This window comes from Rhododendron vialii, chromosome 12a (genome assembly GCF_030253575.1).
Source record: "Rhododendron vialii isolate Sample 1 chromosome 12a, ASM3025357v1".
In the NCBI taxonomy this organism is placed as follows: domain Eukaryota; kingdom Viridiplantae; phylum Streptophyta; class Magnoliopsida; order Ericales; family Ericaceae; genus Rhododendron; species Rhododendron vialii.
This window is the reverse complement of record NC_080568.1, coordinates 35,143,744-35,167,846: the sequence shown is the minus strand read 5'-3', so window position 1 is coordinate 35,167,846 and position 24,103 is coordinate 35,143,744. Positions and strand designations below refer to the sequence as shown.

Genomic DNA, 24,103 nt, shown 5'->3' with positions numbered 1-24,103 from the left:
TAAACCTCCTGACTTGAAGACGCGATGTTGGAGTCCCCGGGACACGGCGAGCGTACCATTCGACATAAACCCAGATCGTGCTTTGGCTTTTGATCAAACCCCACCACCTCTCTCTCTCTCTCTCTCTCTCTCTCTCTCTCTCTCTCATATCCGACAACAACTGGTACATCTCTTTCCTTTCCCGTTAATTATGGAGTAGATTACTTTTCAATTTCTATTATTTCAGGCATTACTCATGGAGTTCAGCATAAATTTTCCTTCCAAATCCGTTTGCCTGTTTACGTTATAACTTTTCTTTGATTCAGAAAAATTAGCTTATCCAAGTAGTAGTAGATCACTTGGAAAACGTTTGGTATCAGACTACCCAAATATTGATGTTGCAGCTGTCTCTTCTATAATTCTAGTATTAGAGAAGATGTCACTCATACCAGTCCATGAATGCCCACTCTTTGGGCTTTTTTATTTTTTTCCTGATTTGTATGCGTTGCGGAACTTTAGTAGCATCCACACCCAAACATGTAACTGCCTACCATGACGAATTGAGCCTTTTGTCGTTTTGATATATACTCTTATGATGGTGCATGGTAAGGCTTGTACTAAAGTTGCGTAATTGAAATGCAAGGTTAAACGTGTATCAAACATGGGCATCTAGTAGGTACACCGTTTTTTACGACACATAGGTGTACCACACTCATGGTAGACCTAGCTTTTATACCTTCAGATTATTGACTGGTTGCTTATTTGATGTCCTTATGAAATACTGCTACCAGCATTAAACATTCCAAATTTCCAACAGATGTTGAAATTTGAATGGACTAGTTAATCGTCTATAAGAATGTTTCATTTTTTATTTGTGAAAGAAGCCATTTCTATTTAAAGTTTGACAAGTTAGTTCTGATACATCGGTATAATAGAAAGTTGGGTTGGAGTAGATGCACTAAAATGCAGATAGGCAAAATGAAGAATGTCTTCTCTTTTTTGGTAGTTTTGTCTAGATAAAATGCCCAGTTGCATTGGAGATGTTCTTAATTCGTGCTGCTGCGTCCACGGTCTTCCTTGTTTCTTCTAGGCATGCTTAGTCAACGATGGCTTGGGGTTCAGCCACCGAGGTTTTTAAGATCGTCAACCAAGCTCACTTGCTCTTGCTCCTCAACTCTGAATGCCCACTCTTGACGCACACCAACACAATGCTCTTTTGGATTAGTGTACATGCTTAATAAGGGCAAATTTGATGAATGCGTGCGTATTAAACACGTTTTCCACTCAGTTAATACTTTGAATTTGTGCTGTTCATCTTATTGTCGGTCATCAGTTGTTGCTCATCACTTATCACCGATTCACTTCAAATCCTCAAGGTCTTCAAGTTTCATCTGACGTTCCAACTGACTGTCACTTGGCGAGAAGGCAACCTGCGGAGGCGCAGGCAACTTCCGTTTGCAGTATCCATCCGTTTGCAGCATTGGATACTTGTACAAGCATTCAACTATTGACTATCAAGACCAAGGTATGTCATGTCTCTGATCTTTGATTTCTCATATCTCAATCTCCGTTTGTCTAATAGTTAGGTACTTAGGTATTCCATTAGTATTAGGATATAGATTGTAAATAGTGGTGTAGTTAATGGTTACAATGTAATATTCTGTAGTTTAAGCCTTGTGTATTTGTGCCCTTCTTGTGATGAATATATTATCTAAATGATAATCTGTTGGCGCGACATTGGGAAGAATGGGTATTTGGAATAAAATTCATTGTTTCGACTATCGATTATGTTTTCTAACTTTGTGGGGGGTTTTCTTTTGCAGATAAGGGAAGCTAGACTAAAAAGTTATCCAAATGGGTCTCTTCACTTGAGGAGAATATATCGTGGTTCTTGTTTTTGGGTTTTGGATTGTTAATTGATATGTTGTTTAATTAGAAAAAGTAGTAGAATTTAGAAGAATGGGGACTTTGGTAGAGAATTTGTGGCTTTAGACTAACCTCTGTGTTATGTCATTTGTGAGGGTGGTTTTCTTGATGTAGAAAAGGAAAATTGAAGTAGAAGTAATTCAAATGGGGTCTTTTTGCTTTGGGGGTATAAATTTTGGTTTTCTGTTTCTGTTTCTGAACTGTAAAGTGGATGTGAATAAAAGCAACAAAACCATGTGATTCATGTGATAGTGTTGGGTTGTTTCAACTTGGTATCCCAATGATGTTTGATTTTTTCACTAAAACCTTCAGGAATAGCATCGGTAAAGGACAATGGCTTCAGATACTGTGAGGAGCTTAGATAGGATCAGCATGCTACCAGATTCCGTATTGTGCCACATACTTTCGTTCCTTCCGACGAAAAATGCTGTTGGGACCAGCATTCTATCAACACGATATCAGTACCTTTGGACTTGCATTACCAGCCTTCACTTTGACAAGGCTGAATTCTTTACTAATGATATTGGAGAAGCTGAAGCTGATTTGAGCTTCACGAATTTTGTGAGCACAGTATTGCTCCTCAGTAATGTGTTGTGTATGGAAAAATTCAGTCTTAAGCTAATTCATTTCGCAATATTGACATTGTAAAGTCATGGATCAGCACTGCAACAAAGCGCAACGTTCAAAAGCTGGAGCTTCAATACTTTGACTTCAACAGAGAGATTCCTATTCAGTTGCCTCGGACATTGTTCGTTAGCAAAACATTGGTGGATCTAAAGCTGGATGGAATGATTTCCCCTGAAAATACCTGCTTCGGTTTGGCTTCCCAGTCTTAAGGTTCTTAAGATGGTGGAGCTTAGATCTGAAAATGTAGATTCAGCTCACAAGCTCATCCATGGATCCCCAGTTCTTGAATATTTGGATATCTTGTTGGGGCCGGCTTTTGAGAGTAGAGAAGTGTTGAACATTTCTGTGCCCACATTGAAGCTTTTGAAGGTAGACCACTGGGGTTTTGGAGACCAGTTTATGGTTAATTCCCCCAAGCTTGAATACCTTGATCTCTCATATTTTTGGGCAGAGGGTTTTTCATTAGAGAACTTATCATCCTTGTTGGAAGCAAGGATTAATATTGGTTATCCCGACTCTGGACCCATCAGTTCAACCAACATACTCAATCTTCTTCGTGGGATGTTAAGTATCTTTGGGTAAGATTTCCGCCCATAGGTTAGTCAATTACAGTACTATTTAAAGAAAATGTTTCGATTAATGCTTGAAATGATTGAGGAATTTCTTTTTCATGTTTATATACTTTAAGGCCTCATCTATTCAGTGAATCCCCGTTTTGCCCTGAAGTATGGATTACAGATACACTGAGTATCAGAGTACATATGTTCTTCAATGGAGAGTAAATAAAGAATTTCCTATTGCATCTCCACGAGTAAAATTTTTTGCCTTACAGGTTTTTACAGTATTCAATTTGTTATAATATTTGTAATTTGTCTCTGGTGCAGTTTTATGCCAATTTTGGGGATTATGTTCTGCCAACTTTCCATACTCTCCGTAATTTGACACATCTGAGGCTTTTGTCTGGCATTGACGCTGAAGGCTTTGACTTGAATTTGCCAAGTTACTTTCTTGAGTGCTCGCCTAATGTTAAAGTTCTTGTTCTTCAGGTATGTTGAAAGTCAATAACAGGATTGCACTTGCAAATGTTAACTTCTAACTCATAAATCTTGTCGTGATCAGGGATGCTCTTTAACCAAGTCCTGGAGTCCGCGTCTGAGAGTGCCTCGCTGTTTGTTGTTTCATCTCAAGGAAGTTGAATTTCTGGAGTTTGGTAGGGCAAAACATGAGTTTGAAGTGGTAGAATATCTGCTGAAAAGTGCTTAAGTTACGAAGAAAATGACAATCCATTATCAGCATTCAGATACCTTGCGGATAGCACAATTTCCAAGGGCCTCAAAGACATGTAAGTTGTAACTTACTCTTCTTGAAAGAGGTAAGTTATTACTGTTATTGTTTTCGGGGATAAATCCTAATGCCAAGAAATTTCTGTTGTATCTCATCTAGAAGGAAAGGTATAACTGCTCATTATCGTAACTAACTTTGGTGTTACTGATTGGGTAAAGTTCACTTACCAGTTTGCCCCTCTAGGTTCTTCAAATAGTGTTCCCCCTCTTGTTTGTAAGATATCCCCTTTTTTTAATTTTCAGGCGTGGTGTCATTGATATTCCAACTCAATCAGGTGGAATTGGTACTTCTTTGCCTTGCAATTCCAACTAAGTCCAGTGGAGTTGGTACTTCTCGGTGGGCAGTCTGCTGACCAATTTCTGCACTATGTTACTATCTAGTAACTTTTGTTACACTGCCTAGAGTATATGTATATATTCAGTGTTAAGAACATGTTTTTTTGGGTGTGGATTACTTTCGCATACAGACTCTATAGAAGTCATAGATGACAGCGCACAATGATACTACTCCCTCCGTCCCTTTTTAAATGTCCCGCTTCGTAACTTCAATTTATTAAGAAAACATCATCATTACACTTTTCACATCGACTTTTACCTCCACTTTTCCTATTTACCCTCTATGGAGACATTATCATTACACTTTTATTAACTAACTTTTCAAAATGGAATCTACTTTTAGGGGCAAAATAGAAAATGTACCAATTTTTATCCACTAACTTTACAAAATGGACACTTATTAAGAGACAGTCCAAAATAAAATTCTGGACTTTAAAAAGGGGATGGGGGGAGTATTTGTTTTTTGTTGAGATGTGGGCAATTTACATAGCAGAATAGGTAGGTGGGATAGGCAATATATGTTACTTGTTTAGTATTGATGGGATAAGGATCATGCTATACTATAAAGTGAGCTTAACCCATATACATTTAAAGTTTAAACTTATTTTTTCACGACTAATGATATCTGTTGAAAACTTTTTAAGTTTTGGTGAACAAAATATTCATAATCGCACTCATTTTGTTGAGAGGAATGGGATTTTGAAAAGAAAAAAAAAATCTCGATTTGGAGAAGGTTAAGAAATTAGGAACTAAGTTTTTTTTTTCCTGGCTTACTTCCATTTTGAAAAGTTTAAGTGTTGACCCAAAATTTAAGAATCAACGCTTTATTCTTTTCTCATCGTTGAGAAAAGAATAAATAAATAAATCTTTCTGCATGGTTTTTAATATTAACTTTCTTTCTGCATGGTTTTGAATAGTTCTGAGACCAAGTCATTTTCTAATAAAACAACGGAGGAAGTTGGGGGTTTAAAGCATCTCCAACCCAAACTTCATAACTCCCAATCTCCCTTTATTCCTCCATTTTGGAGGAATTGTGCATTCTAACCCATCCTCCATTATTAGAGTACCAAAGAGTACCAAAAATTTATGGAAGATCTCTTATATTTCACTATTCATCATTTTCATCCCATTTTAATCATTAAATTGGTTTTGGTATGTTTATATTTTGTTAAATTGTTACTAATCAAAAGATATTTGCAATATCTATGTAAGATTGAGATTTGAATTTTGGAGAAAAAGTGAAAGAAGTTTGAGATTTGAAGTGAGTTTTTAAAATATAGAGGAAGAAATAGTTTTGGAGTGGGATTTGGGTTGGAGTTGTTATGAACAATAAAACCCTCCAAATTTATTTTTTGATATATAAAATAGTACGAGTACTATTTTTGTCTTTGAAAATGAAGATTTGAAGAATGTTGGGTTGGAGATGCTCTTATGTCATCCGTACTTGTAAAGAAGAAGACGGTGAATAAATTCTTTGAGCTTGATGATAAAAAAAGAAAAGAAAAAGAAAATGATGGTCTTTGACCTCGTCTCAGGTAACGCCCATTGACTCCTTCCAAAACAACAATAAAAAAAAAAAAAAAATGGCCGTTGATTCACTCTGTCTGACTCTATACATGAGTATCTCTCTCTAGTCTCTATACACAGCACCTAGAATACTCCGACAACCGATAACCACATGGCCGACGAAGCAAAGGTCAAAGGCAACGCCGCCTTCTCCGCCGGCAACTACGCCGAGGCCATCCGCCACTACACGGAGGCGATAGACCTTTCTCCCGACAACCACGTCCTCTACTCCAACCGATCTGCCGCCTACGCTTCTCGCAACCAGTACACCGAGGCTTTATTCGATGCAAAGAAAACCATCAAGCTTAAGCCCGACTGGCCCAAGGCCTTCTCCCGACTCGGCGCCGCCCATTTAGGCCTCCAAAACTACAGCGACGCCGTATCCGCCTACAAAAAAGGCCTCGAGCTTGACCCCGCCAACCAAGTCTTACAAGCCGGCCTCAGAGAGGCCGTCGAACTAACCTTCGAATCCGCAGAAAATATCATACTTAAATGGGACTCCACGTCTTCCGAGGAGGCCAGATACCATAACATCTTTGACGGCGGGAATCGCCACGAGATCGATCAGTACCTTAACGCCGTCGACGAGATTCAAGGCTGGCTCGAATCGGGGACGTTGACCGAGTCCGACAACCAGAGCAAGGCCAAAACCGCTATCCGTATCGCCATGGCCCGGCTCGAAGACGAGTTCCGTAACCTACTCATGGCCCACACCTCCCCTGTCGAAACCGATTGCCTCATCGACATGAATTCCTCCTTCAAAAGAACTGATTCCAGTACTTCCGAATTACACGGCGAAAGTTTCATGGAGGATGAAGGACTTGAAAGCAGAACACGTGCGAGTTATTGCTTCGCAAATACTAATACTAATATTTGCCAAATCGATTTAATTCCATCAGATGTGATTTCCGATCTTAGAAGCATAGCAGAAAGGATGATTTCAGCTGGATACCTTCGGGAGTGCGTTCAGGTGTGCTTAGGTGTTCGGAAGTCTTGTGTGGACGCGAGCTTGGTACATCTTGGGATCGAGAAATCGAGCGCCGACGATTTTCAATGGATGGAGTGGGAAAATTTAGAACCAAAGATCCGATGGTGGATACGAGCGGCCAGGGTTTCGATACGGATCATATTTGCGAGTGAGAAAAAACTATGTGAGCGAATCTTTCCATATTTATTAGGTAGTTCTATAGATGATTATTGTTTCCTAGAGAGCGTTAAAGGTCAAGTGATCCAACTTTTTAATTTTGTTGGAGCCATAAGTACAATAACTCCCCGGTCACATGAGAAGCTGGTCAAGATACTGGAATTGCACGACGCTATGTCAGGTTTGTTGCCGGACATAGATGTTGTGTTTGAGTCTATGTCATCGAAGATGATTCGAGTTGAGGCGGCAGAGATATTGTCTGAGCTAACAGAGGCAGTGAGAGGGATTTGGTTGGAGTTTGAAAATGTTGTGCTTAACGAAAAGTCGCAAGTTCCAGTTCCTGGAGGTACAATTCACCCCATGACTAGATACGTAATGAATTACATTAGTCTGGTTACTGATTATAAGCAAACCTTAGTTGAATTGATTGTATCAAAACCGGAGTTGAAGAATTCAGGTGATCTGACGGATGTAGAGTCTGAGGTGGTGGAGGGGAGAACTCCTCTGGCTTTGCATTTGATATGGATAATGATGACCTTACAATCCAATTTGGATGGAAAGTCGAAGCAGCACTACAAAGACCCTGCATTAGGTCATCTATTCATGATGAACAACGTGCATTATATTGTTCAAAAGGCCAAAGCTGAAAACAATTTGAGAGAGATGATTGGAGATGGGTATCTAAGAAAATTAACTGGTAAGTATAGGCAGTTGGCAACTAGCTACAAGAGATCAACTTGGACGAAAGTCATGCACTGTTTGAGAGATGAGGGGTTACATGGGAGTGGGAGTTCCTCTGCAGTTTCAAAGAACGCTCTGAAAGAGAGATTCAAGAGTTTCAACACGGCGTTTGAAGAGGTTCATAAGACTCAAGCCATGTGGCTCATACCCGATGATCAGCTTCGAGAGGAGTTACGGATAATGATTTTAGACTTGTTGATTCCTGCTTACAATGCGTTCCTCGGTAGGTTCAGGAGCTATATAGAGAGCGGAAGGCATCCCGAGACCTTCATCAGGTACTCTGTTGAGGACCTTGTGGCGGCAATCTCGGATTTCTTCGAGGGTACCTCAGTTTCGCAGCAACAATTGCGTAGGAGATCTTAGTGAAGTGTCTGGTGGTAGTGAGTTTTACAAGTCAGAAAACTAGAGAAACATTCTTCCCTGTAAGATGTTGTATCATACAGTATGTTTTGTCAATTCTAGTAGTAGATCTTTTTCCTCTCAATTATACTCATCGAAGAGAGAAAGGTAGACACTATCTATTCTATCTTGTAATCATCATAATAATAAAGCGAGGCCTCAAATAAAGGCGGAAGATGAATGCAGTGTATTTATTAAAGTCTTTTTTATTTTATTTTCTCGTGGTTTCAGGATAAAAAAGAAAAGAAAGACGGACTTTACTTTGTTTGGCTTTGGAGTTGGAGTAATGAAAGGAATACATGCAAAAACTAAAACGAAGTCCTCCTCCCCTGTAAGGAACCGTCATACAAGAGGGCCACTAATTGAACTCACTCATAAAACGTAAACTTCTAGAAGATTCAAAGCAAACCACCGTCCCAACCCGCCATGTAAATCGTGATACTAATCCGGGAGAGGAGTGGAGCTGTGCCCAACACTAGGCAAGGTTTCTCTTGTCATCGTTGACTGTTGGACCTTACGGTTGTGGATTTTGAGAGATTCTTAAAGGCTAGTGTTGGTACTCCTAGTTTGTAAAGATATTTTTGGACATGACTATTTTAATGGGGCTTAGACATGTGGTCGTTCAGTTCAGTATGATATTTTTGTTAGTGCTTTTTAATCATCGTTTTGCGATTAATTTTTCAATTTTTTCTCTCCTAAATTTTTATAAATTTAAGATATTTTTTAAAGACACTGTCATTCTTGTGCTCACGTTCTCGTCACACATGGGCACACATTATTTCATTATGTGTAGACAGAGTATGGGGCTAGGTAGACAAAGTTTGGGTTGTAATACAAACACTCTGCGTGCAAACTCGAACACAGTTGAAGACAATTGTTCTTTGAATTCGCAGCGGAAAATCTCACTTTTTCACCACTGTTTTTTTGGGTTCTATTGTTTATTTATTGTTGATCTGAATTGTTCATCTTGCAAACTTCACATAATAGTGTATCCACGTAAAAAATAAACTTGCTCGAGCATCAATAAGTATATCAAAAATTTAATTTTGTTTTGTAATTAAAATGGACAACTTATCCTTATAAGTATTGACAAAATCAAACTGTTCATTTCATAAACAAAAGTCAAATTTTGATATATCTGTCGATATCCTATCAAGCTGATTTTTTGATTGGCAATATGTATTATTTTGCAGATCTTACGATATGAACAATTCAGATTGCAAAAAAAAAAAACGCTGGTAGACTCCACAATGGGCGTCGAAACTCGATGGTTTCCACTGGCAGTCACTGTAAACTTTCAAAACTGCTACCGCCACAGATTTCTGAAAACAGACAGCGTGTACAGATGGATTTTGGATCCGTTTTGGGTCCCGCAAAGATAATCGGAGCCGCTCATTTTGTTTAAAACATCTTGTTTAAGGTCCCCGTAAAAAATCAGTTCATTTGGATATCAGTAAGGGGGTTTACGGAACACCCAACTTTGCTTCAAAAAACATGCTATTTTCTGAAGCAAAGTTGGGTGTTTCGTAAACCCCTTTACCGATATCCAAATGAGCTGATTTTTTACGGGGACCTTAAATAAGATGTTTTGAATAAAATGAGCGGCTCCGATCATCTTTGCGGGACCCAAAGTGGGTCCAAAGTTCATCTGTACATGCTGTCTGTTTGCGAAAATCTGTGCGTGTAGAACTGTTGCCGTAATTTATTCTCATATTTTGACTGGATCTTTATTAAGACAGAAAAGACAATAGTTGCGGGAAATCCAAAGAGAATAAACCAAAAGATTGGCTACCTTGACGATTACTCCCCCATTTATTTTTATTTTTATTTTTATTTTTTTGATCCGCCTCCACCATTTATTATTACTGCAAACACTCAACCATTTACGACACTATCGGAGCTCCATTTTCGACCATGGCTCACGGGAGCCCGTTGAACTAACCTTCGAATCAGCAGAAAATATAGTACTCCGATGGGATGCGACTTCTTCGGATGAGGCCAGAGACCGAACGATCTTCGCCAGCGGCGACCGCCACGTGATCGATCAATACCTTAACGCCGTGGACGAGATTCAACGCTCACTCGAATCGGGGACGTTGACCGAGTCCGACAACCAGAGCAAGGCCAAAACTGCTATCCGTATCGCCATGGCCCGGCTCCAAGACGAGTTCCGTAACCTTCTCACGGCGCACACCTCTCCTATCGAAATCGATTGTCTCATCGACCCAAATTCCTCCTTCAAAAGAACTTGTTCTACTTCTGAATTACACGACAAAAGTTTCGCAGTGGAAGAAGGAGGTGAGCGTAGAACCTGTGTGAGTTATCGATTCGCACATAGAATTTGCGAAATCGATTTAATACCATCCGAAGTGATTTCCGACCATAGAAGCATAACAGAAAGGATGATTTCAGCTGGATACCTTCGGGAGTGCGTTCAGGTGTCCTTAGGTGTACGGAAGTCTTGTGTGGATGCGAGCATGGTACATCTTGGGATCGAGAAATCGAGCATCGATGATATCCAATGGATGGAGTGGGAAAATTTGGAAGCGAAGATCCGATGGTGGATACGAGCAGCCAGGGTCTCGATACGGATCATATTTGCGAGTGAGAAAAAGCTATTTGAGCAAATCTTTCCATATTTATTAGTAGGTAGTTCAATAGATGGTTATTGTTTCGTAGAGACGGTTAAAGGTCAAGCGATGCAACTTTTTAATTTTGCTGGAGCCATAAGTACAATAACTCCCCGGTCACCTGAGAAGCTGGTCAAGATACTGGAATTACACGACGCGATGTCTGATTTGCTGCCAGATATAGAGGTTGTTTTCGAGTCTATGTCATCGAAAATGATTCGCGTTGAGGTGGCGGAGATATTGTCTGAGCTAACAGAGGCAGTGAGAGGGATTTGGTTGGAGTTTGAAAATGATGTGCTTAAAGAACCATCGAAAGTTCCGATTCCCGGAGGTACAATTCACCCCATGACTAGATATGTAATGAATTACATTAACCTGATTACTGATTACAAGCAAACCTTAGTCGAATTGATTGTATCAAAACCGGAGTTGAAGAATTCAGGTGATCTGACGGATGTAGAGTTAGAGGTGGTGGAGGGAAGAACTCCTCTGGCTTTGCATTTGATATGGATAATGATGACCTTACAATCCAATTTGGATGGTAAGTCGAAGCACTACAAAGACCCTGCATTGGGTTATTTGTTCAAGATGAACAACGTACATTACATAGTCCACAAGGCCAAAGCCGAAAGTAATTTGAGAGAGATGAAAAGAGTTTCAAAGAGTGCTGCTGTGAAGGAGAGATTCAAGAGTTTCAACTTGGCGTTCGAAGAGGTTCACAAGACTCAAGCGATGTGGCTGATACCCGATGAAAAGCTTCGGCAGGAGCTAAGGGTAATGATTTTGGAGTTGTTGATTCCAGCTTACACGTCGTTTCTGGGTAGGTTCAGGAGTTATGTAGAGAGTGGAAATAGCAGTAGGCATCCCGAGAGCGTGATCGATCAAGTACTCCGTCGAGGACATTGAGGCGGCAATATTTAACTTGTTCGTGGGTACCTCAGCTTCCCAACAGCAAATGCGTAGGAGATGAGTACTGTTTAATTTGTAGTAGCAAGTCAGAAGAAGATCGATATAGCCTTGGATACAAATTTAAATTTGTTTGATCGCATGCACCTTATACTTTTCCATGTCTCACAAACTCGATGATTCTTCCCTGTAAGATGATGTAATTGTATGTTTTGTCAATTATAATTATTTTTTTCCTGTGTTAATTATTCACAGTAGTAGTAATATTTTTCTTAAATGCATCAAGAATTATTGTTAAAGTTATATGAAATTATGTATAGTTAAGTCTAAAGTTTTAACGGAAAAAATATACTCCATCCGTCCTATTTTTAAAATTCAGTATTTCATTTTGGGTTGTCCCTTAATGAGTGTCCATTTTGTAAAATTAGTGGGTAAAAATTGGTACATTTTCCATTTTGCTTCTAAAAGTATACTCCATTTTGAAAAGTTAGTGAGTAAAAGTGTAACGATGATATCTCCGTAGAGAGCAAATGGGGAAAGTAGATGTAAAAGTTGATATGAAAGGTGTAATGATGATATTTTCTTAATAAATTAGAGTTACGAAGCGGGACATTTAAAAAGGGACGGAGATAGTACAAAACAGTTACCCATCAAAAACTACTTATGTTTACTAGATTTATAAATAAAAAATATAAAAAATTAGTCATTAAAAAAATATAAGACACTTTTGTTTTTGGATTAATGAGTTCAGAATATACATGTGCATTTTCTATACAAAACAGTGATTAAAATATAGAAGTACTGTAGATGGCAAAAAAATCATTAGTACTCACTAATGATTAGCGAATTGGTATGGATAAGCAAACTTAACAACAATGCTAAAAAAACACCTCACATTGTAATAAGCAAAGTTACAAGTCTTTTAGCGAATAATCAAATTCCATTCATTCCATAATCAAACTTAACAACTTTTACTAATAACCAAAACTCAATAACCAAACCCAATAACCAAATTCAAAATTCAATAACTAAAAAATATCCCACATTAAAATCGTCTCATCGAGACGAATAATTTTGTGTGGTCGGGTGTGTGATTGAAACTCGTTTGAAATTGGACATAGGTACATTGCGTATTATGGGGGGTTTTTTTATAGGGATGTAAAAATAACCAATATGGAGGTAAAAATTATTAAGGTTAATTATGAACTAAATGGATAATCAAATGCTGACGTGACACATTTTGATTATTGATTTTAATTATTTCCATTACGGATGCTCTAAAACTCACAAAAGCTTCATCGTATATAGTATACAGTATATTCAACCTTTCCTACTTCTGTCCACTTCTCACACTCCTCCGCAAGTCAAATTAACCAAACGATTTGGCTTCTTTCTACATTCCACCTTCACGCCATCATCGGAGCCTCCATTTCCATTTCCGACCATGGACCCACCGGAACCCCCCCAACTAACTTTCGAATCAGCTGAAAACGTTATTCTCCGTTGGGACACGACGTCGTCGGAACAGCCTAGAGACCGGACGATCTTCGACGGCGGCGATCGCCACGAGATCAATCAGTACATCGACGCCGTTGACGAGATTCAACGCTCCCTCGAATCGGCGACGTTGACCGAACCCGACCACCAGAGCAAGGCCAAGACCGCCATCCGGATCGCCATGGCCCGGCTCGAGGATGAGTTCCGTAACCTGCTCACGGCCCACACCTCCCCCATCGAAACCGATTGCCTCGTCGATCCAAACTCCTCTTTCAAAAAACACTGTAGAACCAACTCCTCTTCAGACGGCGCCGTTTTGCGCGCCGAAAGCTTCACCGACGACGAAGGACTCGAGAGCAGAACCTGCGTGAGTTACCGTTTCGCAAATAGGATCTGCGAAATCGATTCGATACCGTCAGACGCCATTTCCGACCTCAGAAGCATAGCAGAAAGGATGATCTCAGCTGGATACCTTCGGGAGTGTGTTCAGGTGTGCGTTGGTGTACGGAGGTCTTGCGTGGACGCGAGCCTCGTACGGCTCGGGATCGAGAAATCTAGCATCGACGATATCCAACGGATGGAGTGGGAGAATTTAGAAACGATGATCCGATGGTGGATTCGAGCGGCTAGGGTTTCGATACGGATGGTGTTCGCGAGTGAGAAGAGGCTGTGCGAGCAAATCTTTCGAGATTTAGGTAGTTCTTCGATAGATGAATTTTGTTTCTTGGAGACCGTTAAAGTTCAAGCGCTTCAACTGTTTAATTTCGCTGGAGCCATAAGTCTAAGTCCCCGGGCGCCTGAGAAGCTGTTTAAAATACTCGATTTACACGATGCGATGTTGGATTTATTGCCCGACATAGAGGTGGTTTTCGAGTCCGAGTTGTCGAAGATGATTCGAGTTGAGGCCGCGGAGATACTGTCTGAGCTAACAGAGGCAGTGAGAGGGATTTTAACGGAGTTTGAAAATGCCGTGCTTAATGAGCCGTCTAAGGTTGCGGTTCCGGGAGGTACGATTCATCCCTTGACTAGGTACGTAATGAATTACATGTGTCTGATTACTGATTACAAGCAAACCTTGGTTGACTTGATTGTGTCGAAACCGGAGTTGAGGCATTCGGATGATCCGACGGATGTGGAATTTGAGGTGGTGGAGGGGAGAACTCCCCTGGCTTCCCATTTGATATGGATAATTGTGATATTACAATCCAATTTGGATGGTAAGTCCAAGCATTACAAAGACCCTGCATTGGCTCATTTATTCATGATGAACAATGTTCATTATATAGTTCAGAAGGCCAAAGGGTTTCCGGATTTGAAAGAGATGATTGGAGTTGGTTATCTAAAGAAATTAAGTGGCAAGTATAGGCAGTTGGCGACTAGCTACCAGCGATCAACTTGGGTGAAGGTGATGCACTGTTTGCGGGATGAGGGGTTACATGGCAGTGGGAGTTTCTCTGGGGTTTCAAAGAGTGCTCTAAGAGAGAGATTCAAAAGTTTCAACGCGACGTTTGAAGAGGTTCATAAGACTCAAGCCATGTGGCTGATACCAGATGCTCAGCTTCGGGAGGAGCTTCGGATACAAATTTCAGAGTTGTTGATTCCTGCTTACACGTCGTTTCTTGGCAGATTCAGGAGCTATATAGAGAGTGGGAAGCATCCCGAGACCTTCATCAAGTACTCCGTTGAGGACCTTGAAGCACATATCTTGGATTTCTTCGAGGGTACCTCAGCTTCGCAGCAGCAGTTGAAGAGGAGATCTCAGTGAAAGCCTGGGATTGCGTTGTTTAAGTCAGAAGCATAGGAATTTTTTGTTTTTGAATTTGTTAGTGGAGTGTTTGGTTTGGGTATGCAGAGATCAACTAGACTTGCCCAGAACAACCAAATCACTCAACCTGGATGCTTCTTCCCTGTAAGATGTTGTATGTTTCGTCAATTCTAGTTTTTTTGCTTCTCAATTATTCACATTAGGATTGTTGTATCTGTTGTACTCTGATATTTACATGCCATTACAATTTTGAAACCAGAAAGGGTATGTAGTTGAGCTTTGATGCCCTCAGAAGTTATGGGATGTTGGGTAAGAAAGAACTCAGTATTTGACAGCATGCGAAGTGCCTTAGATGGTGACATATCGAGGAGTTGGCAAATGTATGCACATAAAGCTATTGTGATTATGAAACAACAATTTTCATCTGGTTTGGCTTTGAGAAACTTCCTTTCCTACTTGGTTGGGTTAGAGTTTACATATATATGGCCATGCATAATGGTGTTTAGGTAACACGAACTAGTTTTGTCTTCTGTAACCACAATGCTTCGGGCACAACAACATGCGTCCATCCCAGAGTGCATTCTTGGGATCCACGTATATGGAATGGCTCCAGAGACATCCTGTGTGTCTGAATGTCTATGTTCCTAGCACTTTTTAATTGGATTGTTCATTACAAATTCATTTAATGTCTGATATTACTCCATGATTGAGTACTTAATGTTTTGCCGATAAATTGTTTGCATTATATTTGTTTTCCACGGAGTGCTAAGGTGTTTGCGTAGCCTAGCTTCATTGAGTATTTTGCAATAACAGATTTCACATCGCTCTTAAACTTTGAAGGGGTATTGGAACATTATTCAGAAACTTAAAAAATTCTGTGTCATTGCAGAAGTAGTTGTCTTGCACTCTTTACTTATTTAAGTTATGACGGGTTACCGCCTACTTAAAAATGGCGCGGTCACTTAAGCATCTTTCGAACCTGAGTTCCGATTTTCAAGCCTCCAACATTGAGCTCCAGTTCCTTGGCTCATCCCAAGGCCTAGTCCTTTGCCAATCTCATTTTCAACATTTCCTCATGTTATATGCCCAGGCTGATGATGGTGAGCGACTCTTTGTCCCTTAAAATGTCAAGCCAACCAAGCAGAGGACGATGTTACATTGAAACTGCATTTTGGCCTTGGATTGTGCAGCAGGACTAGCAAGCATCCTTCCTCCTTTCATAGCTAAAGAGCTCTGCAATCAACCATAGAACTAGCAAATTTCTCCTCTTGGCTATCTGTGTAACAGATTTGGGGGATGATGGGTGCAATATAGGCAGACCACTGCAAGCATCAGAGAATTTCTATGCTCTCTGAGGAAGTTGTAACCTTCTCAGGGTAATAAGGCCGTGTAGATCATGAGAGCTAGCTGACATTACTCTTTGCCCCAGACTCCCAATTGAGGTCGTTGGTAGATACCGTTTCCAGTTTGACCTCTGCTTCGGATGTATGCTGGGTATGCCTCTGTGCTGTTGGTTTATTGGTTTTGCGCTTTAATACAAGAAAGTATCTAGCCATGAAAACTGTATTCCAGGCTCACTTTAATACAAGAAAGTATCTAGCCATGAAAACTGTATTCCAGGCTCGCCATATTGAACTCTTACGGGGCATGCAAGACAACATTTGATCAGAGTAGTGTTTCATTAACCAAGAATGCCACTATTGGAAATGTGAGCTCTTAAGCAAAATAAACCAGAAGGGGATGTTGCAGGACATGCCAATGAACGATAGATGACTAACCAACGAACAAATTACTAACCAAGAGCACTACCAACAATGCACAGCACATCACTACTAACAACGTATCTTGTTCGTAAAAAAAACTCAAATAGACTAAAATGCCAAACCCCACCTCACCATCTCAACAATTTGCCACATTTATAAACCAAAATCAACCTGGAACCAACTACGCACAACTAAAACTGGAACCAAAGATTTCCGGCCAGTTCTCTGTGGTCTCAAGCTTGCCATTTTGAACACAAAGGGACACTGCAAAACATTTCTCACTTCTTTTTTCTCGAATGAGAAACATAAATATATTTGGCCAATTTTCGAAGGGCAAGCTTTTAACTGAAACAAACCATAAAGGGATGTGGCAGGACAAGCAAATGAACAGATCCTATCCAAATCACAGCACTAATAACAATCACAAACGTACAAGTGACTAAACAAGAACTACAATGTTTAACTCAATTGGATCAAAATGCCAAATGCCACCTTCCTGTCGCAACAATCTACCACCTATTTTGAAACCAGAAGTCCACCCAGGATCGTGTACACATATACTTAAAAAATGGAACCAAAGATCGCCAGCCAATTCTGTGTGGTCTCTCCAGCTTCACTTCCTTTAGAACGCCACTAGAAGTGGGAAAGCTATGATGAAGTTGAATCACCGAAAATATGAATATCCCATTCTCAGCCTTGTGAAATCAATAGTTGGTAAATGTTACAGAAAGTTACTTAGAGAGAGAGAGAGAGAGAGAGAGAGAGAGAGAGAGGCAAAACAACCATCCATCCCTTCTTAATACCCCAACATCCACCAGCCGCGATAATATTTGCGGGTGATATGGCATGGGCTTTGCAAAACACTGGACTGGATGTTGTAGACGTACAAATTAGTCCATATCAAGGAACTCCATCCTCTTTCTCATGGAACCTTTGAGATCTGTAGCCTCCCTTTCTGCTTTTTGTGCCTGTCAAAAGTACATGGTTTCAAACAGCTGTGGTGGAGGAATGGAGAACAAGAAACGAGAAAAGGGAAAAGAAAAACTTAAGAACTAGTGTATTATACCGGAGAAGGTGATCATCACATCAGACTGAGTACAGAAGTGTCGTATAAACTGGCGGTTTTGGATATCCTTTTCCAAATCACTTTCACACGTTGCAAAGCTGGGAGAGTTAGATAGAGATAGACCTAATATACGGTGTTGAATTACATGCCTTCCATCTTTCAATTCCCATGCTCGATTTTCTCTCTCACTATTGTTAGAGCTCGTACCACATTGGCTAATTACAACCTCCAAAAGAAAATATATTGGGCTGCTTCTCCACTAATAACCATTTGCCTATAAGTGTAGAGGCCGCCTTGGCTCACATACTAGTTTGGAGGCTATAATTGACCATTGTGGGGCAAGCACTCCCCCGCACGTGCAACCCCGATCCGCACATGGAGAGGTAAACAGAGGATCCATAACATAGGGATCATAGCAAAACAAGGTGCACTTTCGGCACAAACAATAGGGTAATCAACCAAGAGAGGCTTGTCCAAAAGCCTAGCTCTTGCATACCATCTTCAGGTGTGACCCATGACACGCACGTGAAGATGTATGTTAAACAAGTTTGGAAGTCCTGAAGAGGCTTAGCACGTCACTATTGTTAGAACTCCAACCCAATCGGTTCTTCCAAGTCCCAACCATATCTTTTAGCTAGTCAGGAGTCTTATGTCTGGTAGTGTGGGCAAATGGGAGATTGGAATCTCCATTGCAGATTGGTGCAACATAAAGTATGACATATCATTGAAACTTTATGCAAATTTGCTTCCTACTAAAGGGTTACCATGACCAAAACGTCAGTCACGGAAGCCTAAGAAATGGTGTGATGGTTTTGGCTAATAATGTAATATTATGCAATAAAACTTTTGACAACTATTCTTGGAGTGAAGGGCACTTAGATGTTGTACCATAGTATCAGAGCTAGCCTTTGGGACAAGACTCTCTTGATTGATTACCCTTGTTTTGCTGTGATCCGTATGTGCGGGGGAGGGTTAGAGCTTGTCATACATTGGTCAATCATGACCTCCAAAATAGTATATGAGCATAGCCAGCCTCTCCACTCATAGCCAATTAGTTTTGAGTTGGAATGCTGGATGCTTTAACAACTATTACTTATAATTTAGCTTCACACATACCCTCCATCAAGTCATCACTCAGAAGCTGTTTGATAACATAATTGATGAGCAACTTAAACGAGGCTAATAACACACAAGTAAAAATTTGTAAGTGGCAGCATGAGGACTAGAAAACTTGACTGGTTTCTACTTAATAGCTGAAATTCATATAGAATGCTGTAATAGGAAGCAGAGAAGTCTGAGCTTCAAAGGTGGACTACAGAATACGAGAGTCTGCTTCTGTCGACAATGGAGGACATACAGAAATGTCCAAAAGATTTAATCACCAGCACGACTGCACAAGACATCACGTGGGATCATGCAAGAAAGGACTACGATAAGTGCCTCAGCAAGAGAACAGGCAGTGCATCATGGTACTCAATAATCTTCCCAAATATATGCAGTTTGAGGACACCAAAAATAACACTTACCCTTTTTATCTCTGCCTCTGATACGCGAGTCATATGTGAAGGAAGCTCCTCCTTTTCCAAGTCCTAAACAATCGGAAAGAGATTCTAAGAATCACAAAGGTTGGTTACTATACACAGCAATTCAAAGAGAATGCAACAATTAAATTCATACCAGTTCGCCGATTAAAACGACATTCTCGCCACGGATTACATATAGACCTAATGGAATGTCACAGTACAGTTCACCTACAATAACTCGCTCACATGCACCTTCTAGAACAGCATTTGCTGAAAATAGATACCGAAATTGTCAGCCCAGAGACCACTGTGAAAAACAAAAGGATATGAAAACTAAATGGACAACAAAAATACAAAAAAAAAAAAATGGTACCAAATTGATCGAAAGAACGAAGCATTCCCAACAACTTTCTACCATCTCGCAGCAATATAAGAAGCTTCTCTGCAAAAAAGTACATAAAGAAGCCAATAAAAAAAAGGTACATAAAGAATATCAAGAGGTCAAATAGTAAATGCCAAAGAACTACAGGGTGCTGGGATTCTCATGATCTTGTAACCAAACTATTACAATTATCGGAAACAAGACATGTGAATGACCAAATTGCATAATAATTATCCTCTAAGGTGGTGAAATTTTCCACTTGGCAATGTTAAAGCCCTGTGTGAACTTCAGCACACAAACTACTGAACTAATGACATGTTTTGCATGTTGACAGAAACTAATAAATTGGGTGTGGCAGTAGAAACCATTACGAAAAAACAAAGTTAGGCTAGAACAGCAAAGGTAGCATGACCACCCTAATCAGTGGAGCCTGAAAATGCCAGCATTTGTTTAATGTAGATTTGGGTCAAGCAAAAATTTATTGCTCTATGTAATCAAAATTGTTAACAGCGCCCACAACCATTTTCAGCTGTGTATATGCAGAGCCACAATACTTTTTCCCGCGTGAAAACAACTCAATAGTCAATTCATAGTTTTCGTATTTTTTACAGTAAAATATAAAGCTAAATCAATAATATTTCTTCCTACAGGACTCTTTATCACCTGAAAGCACACACATACGCAGACACACACACTTCGCGGCAACAAAGATATGTGAAACCATCAAATTTGACACGTTTATGCTAGAACAACCAACGGCTTGGAAACTGGAGAACTAAAATGAAACAAATGTTACATTTAACTCTCATTTTTCTTGCGTTTCATATTCTTATACACAACAAATCAGAACTGTAAACCCAACCTATATCTGCGACTAATGTCAGCCCATACATGACATGTTGTGTACATTCAAGAAACAAAATGTAACCGCATCTGGTCATGTCCAAGGTGTGCCCAGTATTCCCTAAACATGTCAAAGAACGTGGTGTGCAACACAACATCCGAATACAGGCATAGCTCCTCACTATAAGAGTCCAACCCAAAACATACTTCTTAATTTTTTATCTATGAAGTTGAATTCTATTGAACTCCTTTCCAACACTCGTATCGACCAACATATTTCTTTCCAAGAATCCAACTTTATCCCTCATTTTGTGAGCATATTTGTGGTTCAGCTATTCATGCACAAAGACCATTCTATGTTGGACGATTTTGCAACCAAACATGCAAGTACAATCAAAGAAGAACACGATACATCCAAGAGCCAAGTAAATGATAAACATCAAATCATATTCAACAGATTTCCACCAACCTCACCTTATGCGCAAAGATAATGCCGCTATAATGTTTCATCGCCATAACTTGCTAATACCATTCTTCTCCATTAGATAAACAAGAAGTTAACAACTTTTCACATACTACAAATATTGCATACTCAAAAGTCAAAACAGGCAAAAACGAATATTCAGCACAGAAGATATTCAACTTCTGACCTAATACGAGTACAAGAGTTTGAACCAGCCAGAAACCCACTATCAATTCTAATTAACTCACAGCACAAACACCAAATCAAAATTTAATTAAAAGAGAATTGCTGGGAAGTGCTTACTATCAAGATAGCTTGCAAGAGAAGTAGATAGATAGATATCTTCTGGTCCTGCCCAAGACATTCAGCCGAAACTTTTTCGGTATCTTAAAAATCACCGAAAAATCCTCCAAAATCGAAACAAATTGCATTGGCGGCTCAGACCCTATCTGATGCCTATCACCAAACCTAAGCTGAATCCCTATCCTTAACAGAAACCCTAAATTAAAACCTCGAACTCATCCCAAAACCTACTAACTACACAAATAAGAAGCCCTTTATCAAACACCTAACTTCGAGAGCACTGTTGTTCAGATCTAAAAACCCTAGATTTCGAAGAACCCTTAAATACCCAAAACGAAAAAGGCACAAAAGATGCCGACTTTGGGTTAACTAATTCGGATTGATGGAACTAAATGGTTCGAAATAATACTGAGATCCAATCTCACAGGAAGAAGTTGAATATCGACAAAGAATAATACGAGGGATAGGGAAAGCGAGAGAAAAGGAGGAGAAAGGGATAGAAAACAAGGGCAAATAAGAGGGAATTGGATTTGGGAAGATAAATTTTAGGGTTTGGAGTTCCCCATGAGCTCGCGTCTCCGGAGTTTCTTGCTTTGAAAAGATGTGTTTTTTTTTTTGGCTCTACTCCTGCCATCTCTTTCATACGGGAATTTTTTTTGAAATAAACAAATAAATAAGAAAATATTCTTAAGAAGCGTTATTTCATGATAACAATCAAAATTCGAAAAATAATTTTCACACTCTGTAGATGTACTCAATTATTATCTTTTATTTTAGTGCTAAAATACAAAATAGAGTGCACCTATCAAAAAGGAAAGTGTGAGAATTATTTCCATGATACAATGATGAGTGACAACAGTTTAGATTAAATTCGTAAGTATGCAATAAAACTAAGAATGAATAGATGACGTGTCTGGACTGAAATAGTAAAAACTTTTGGAAAATATTGAAATTTAAGTAATACTTAGTATAATTATTTCTACACACACGGAAAATTATATGAACGACAAGAAAATTTAATATAACAATTGATGAATTGATCGGTAGTAGGCTGCAATAAATAATTAGTGATAAGTTGAAAAGCTGGCCAAAAGGTTTTATTTTTTCTTTTCTTTCCTTTTTTTTTCTAAATTAAAAGCTGGCAAAAAGGTTGCATGCAGTTTTTTTTTTTTTTTTGAAAACACGTCAAAAATGCTTTGATAAGAGAATATTACAGCCTATCGTGTGTGCAATTAATACAACTAAAACAAGATAAATTGCACAAAATTGAAGACAAATAACAATAACAATAACAAAGCCAAATCAAAGTGAATGAAGAATATATTTAATAATAAATTAATTCAACTGTCAGATGTATGAGAATTGTATGTTGGTTGCATGCAGTTGCACAAAGGAATGGAACCACCACTCCTAGTCCTAGATGGTGAGTAGAGTATCCTATGTGATATGGTGGCCAGGCATCGGACACCACCTTATGCAAGCATACCCACAAAATCAACCAAACGAATTAATTAAGAGGTCGATCGACTAAACTAATTAAACATCTGGAGAATCAAATTAAACTGCATTTGTCATCATCTTACTTATAGTACTACTACTACTACTACTACTACTAGTATTATTATTATTATTATTATTACAAACCACACGTACGTCATTTCACGTAATTTGCTAATAAAGTTGAAATAATTGAGCACGAATGTGAAGGATCTACTGAACACTTATTCCAAAACATTTTGGCCCTCTTCAGATCGCTTAAACCCGACTCAAGCACATCATGATTTACCATTGGACTGACCGCTTGACTCTTTGTTTGGCCGGCTCAATGACATCACTCAATCAAATATGTCATCAATTTCTTATTAGTTATGCATTCTTATGTCAAAAATACTACTGTAAGAGTATCCATATTATAATAAGCAAATGGGTGTGGTTGTAGCATCTCTCTTTGCTAAAAGACTTACGAAATATAATTTTGTTTATTACAATGTGAGATATTTTTTGAGCATTGTTGTTGAAATTTGGTTAAGTTATTAAGTTTCATTCATTCCATAACTAAACTTAATAACTTTTACCAATAACCAAAATTCAATAACCAAACTCAAAACTCAATAATTAAAAAACACCCCACATTGGAATAGTGTGGCCGGGTGCGTAATTGAAATTCATTTGCGATTGGACAAATATGCATTGTGTATTGTGAGATTTTTTTGGTTAGGAATGCAAAAAAAACCAATGTAGAGGTAGAGGTTATTAAGTTTGATTATGGAGTTTTGATTATTACCGTTGTGGATTTATTAATAAACATACTTTTTAGTAAACATGCATGCATGCACCTCCCATAAAAACGTTATTAGTGAACACGCTGCCTCTGTCAAGAACAAACTGGAATTTTCCTACTCCTGCACTCTTGGGAACAAAGCTAACTTTTATATTCCAAACAAATTGAACGAGCTAGTTAGATCAATTACTAAAAAAAATATAATTGGTCTAAAATTTTTCAAGATCACTCGACTAATTATTTAAAAAATATTAAACAATTCGGATCGGTTTGTGCGGGACTTCTTAGCGGGTCCCACACAACCATATGCAAAATGACCTTTGGCTTGGGGTGGGCTGCACATGCAACAGATTGCTTCTTGGACTTCGGGTTGGTGTTGTGCACCTCACTGCACAACACCATGCTGCACACCTCCGAGCCGTCTGATTGTGCATTCGACGGCTCGGATCTCATCTCGGCAACCAACGATCGAGAGCCGTTCATTGCCGAGATGAGATCCGAGCCGTCAGATGCACGATCCGAAGGCTCAAAGGTGCGCAACACGGTGCGGTGCGCAACACTACACAGCACCATCCCCCAATTGTTGCTTCTCACACCAAATGGAGACAAAAATGGAGTGC

General features: G+C 39.4%; 6 protein-coding genes and 1 pseudogene across 12 annotated transcripts in view; 5 read left to right on the top strand and 2 right to left on the bottom strand.

The window, feature by feature from the left end:
- LOC131311412 (aldehyde dehydrogenase family 7 member B4) overlaps positions 1–24,103 on the bottom strand; it is a 57,084-nt gene that overhangs the window by 2,102 nt on the left and 30,879 nt on the right. The gene's annotated exons all lie outside the window — the stretch shown is intronic.
- On the top strand, positions 35–8,242 carry LOC131311409 (exocyst complex component EXO70A1-like). Of its 5 annotated transcripts, none has more exons than XM_058338862.1 (5): positions 35–163; positions 1,356–1,504; positions 2,218–3,110; positions 3,417–3,578; positions 3,652–8,242. In XM_058338862.1, exon 5 carries the CDS (start codon positions 5,890–5,892, stop codon positions 8,023–8,025), a length of 2,136 nt encoding a protein of 711 aa, XP_058194845.1. In that variant the 5' UTR covers positions 35–163; positions 1,356–1,504; positions 2,218–3,110; positions 3,417–3,578; positions 3,652–5,889; the 3' UTR covers positions 8,026–8,242. The 5 variants fall into 5 exon arrangements, with proteins under 5 accessions (XP_058194845.1, XP_058194846.1, XP_058194848.1 ...); XM_058338863.1 differs by adding an exon at positions 1,070–1,266 and having other exon boundaries at positions 102–163; positions 2,218–3,578; XM_058338865.1 differs by having other exon boundaries at positions 102–163; positions 1,070–1,504; positions 2,218–2,901; positions 2,984–3,578.
- Positions 2,239–2,741, top strand: LOC131309721 (FBD-associated F-box protein At4g10400-like). The gene is made up of 2 exons (XM_058336317.1): positions 2,239–2,466; positions 2,556–2,741. The coding sequence occupies exons 1-2, from the start codon at positions 2,239–2,241 to the stop codon at positions 2,739–2,741; spliced, it is 414 nt and encodes a 137-aa protein (XP_058192300.1).
- On the top strand, positions 2,752–3,795 carry LOC131309720 (putative F-box/FBD/LRR-repeat protein At3g49030). Its single transcript, XM_058336316.1, has 4 exons — positions 2,752–3,110; positions 3,221–3,287; positions 3,417–3,578; positions 3,652–3,795. The coding sequence occupies exons 1-4, from the start codon at positions 2,752–2,754 to the stop codon at positions 3,793–3,795; spliced, it is 732 nt and encodes a 243-aa protein (XP_058192299.1).
- LOC131309719 (exocyst complex component EXO70B1-like) lies at positions 9,840–11,661 on the top strand (annotated as a pseudogene).
- LOC131311411 (exocyst complex component EXO70B1-like) lies at positions 12,913–15,121 on the top strand. Its single transcript, XM_058338866.1, has one exon. It carries the CDS (start codon positions 13,042–13,044, stop codon positions 14,857–14,859), a length of 1,818 nt encoding a protein of 605 aa, XP_058194849.1. The 5' UTR covers positions 12,913–13,041; the 3' UTR covers positions 14,860–15,121.
- Positions 17,007–21,840, bottom strand: LOC131311415 (sm-like protein LSM1B). Of its 3 annotated transcripts, none has more exons than XM_058338877.1 (5): positions 21,203–21,840; positions 19,585–19,653; positions 19,366–19,481; positions 19,215–19,277; positions 17,007–17,590 (listed from the first exon to the last, which is right to left on the bottom strand). In XM_058338877.1, the coding sequence occupies exons 1-5, from the start codon at positions 21,261–21,263 to the stop codon at positions 17,513–17,515; spliced, it is 387 nt and encodes a 128-aa protein (XP_058194860.1). In that variant the 5' UTR covers positions 21,264–21,840; the 3' UTR covers positions 17,007–17,512. The 3 variants fall into 3 exon arrangements, with proteins under 3 accessions (XP_058194860.1, XP_058194859.1, XP_058194858.1); XM_058338876.1 differs by having other exon boundaries at positions 17,007–19,277; positions 21,203–21,372; positions 21,411–21,837; XM_058338875.1 differs by having other exon boundaries at positions 17,007–19,277.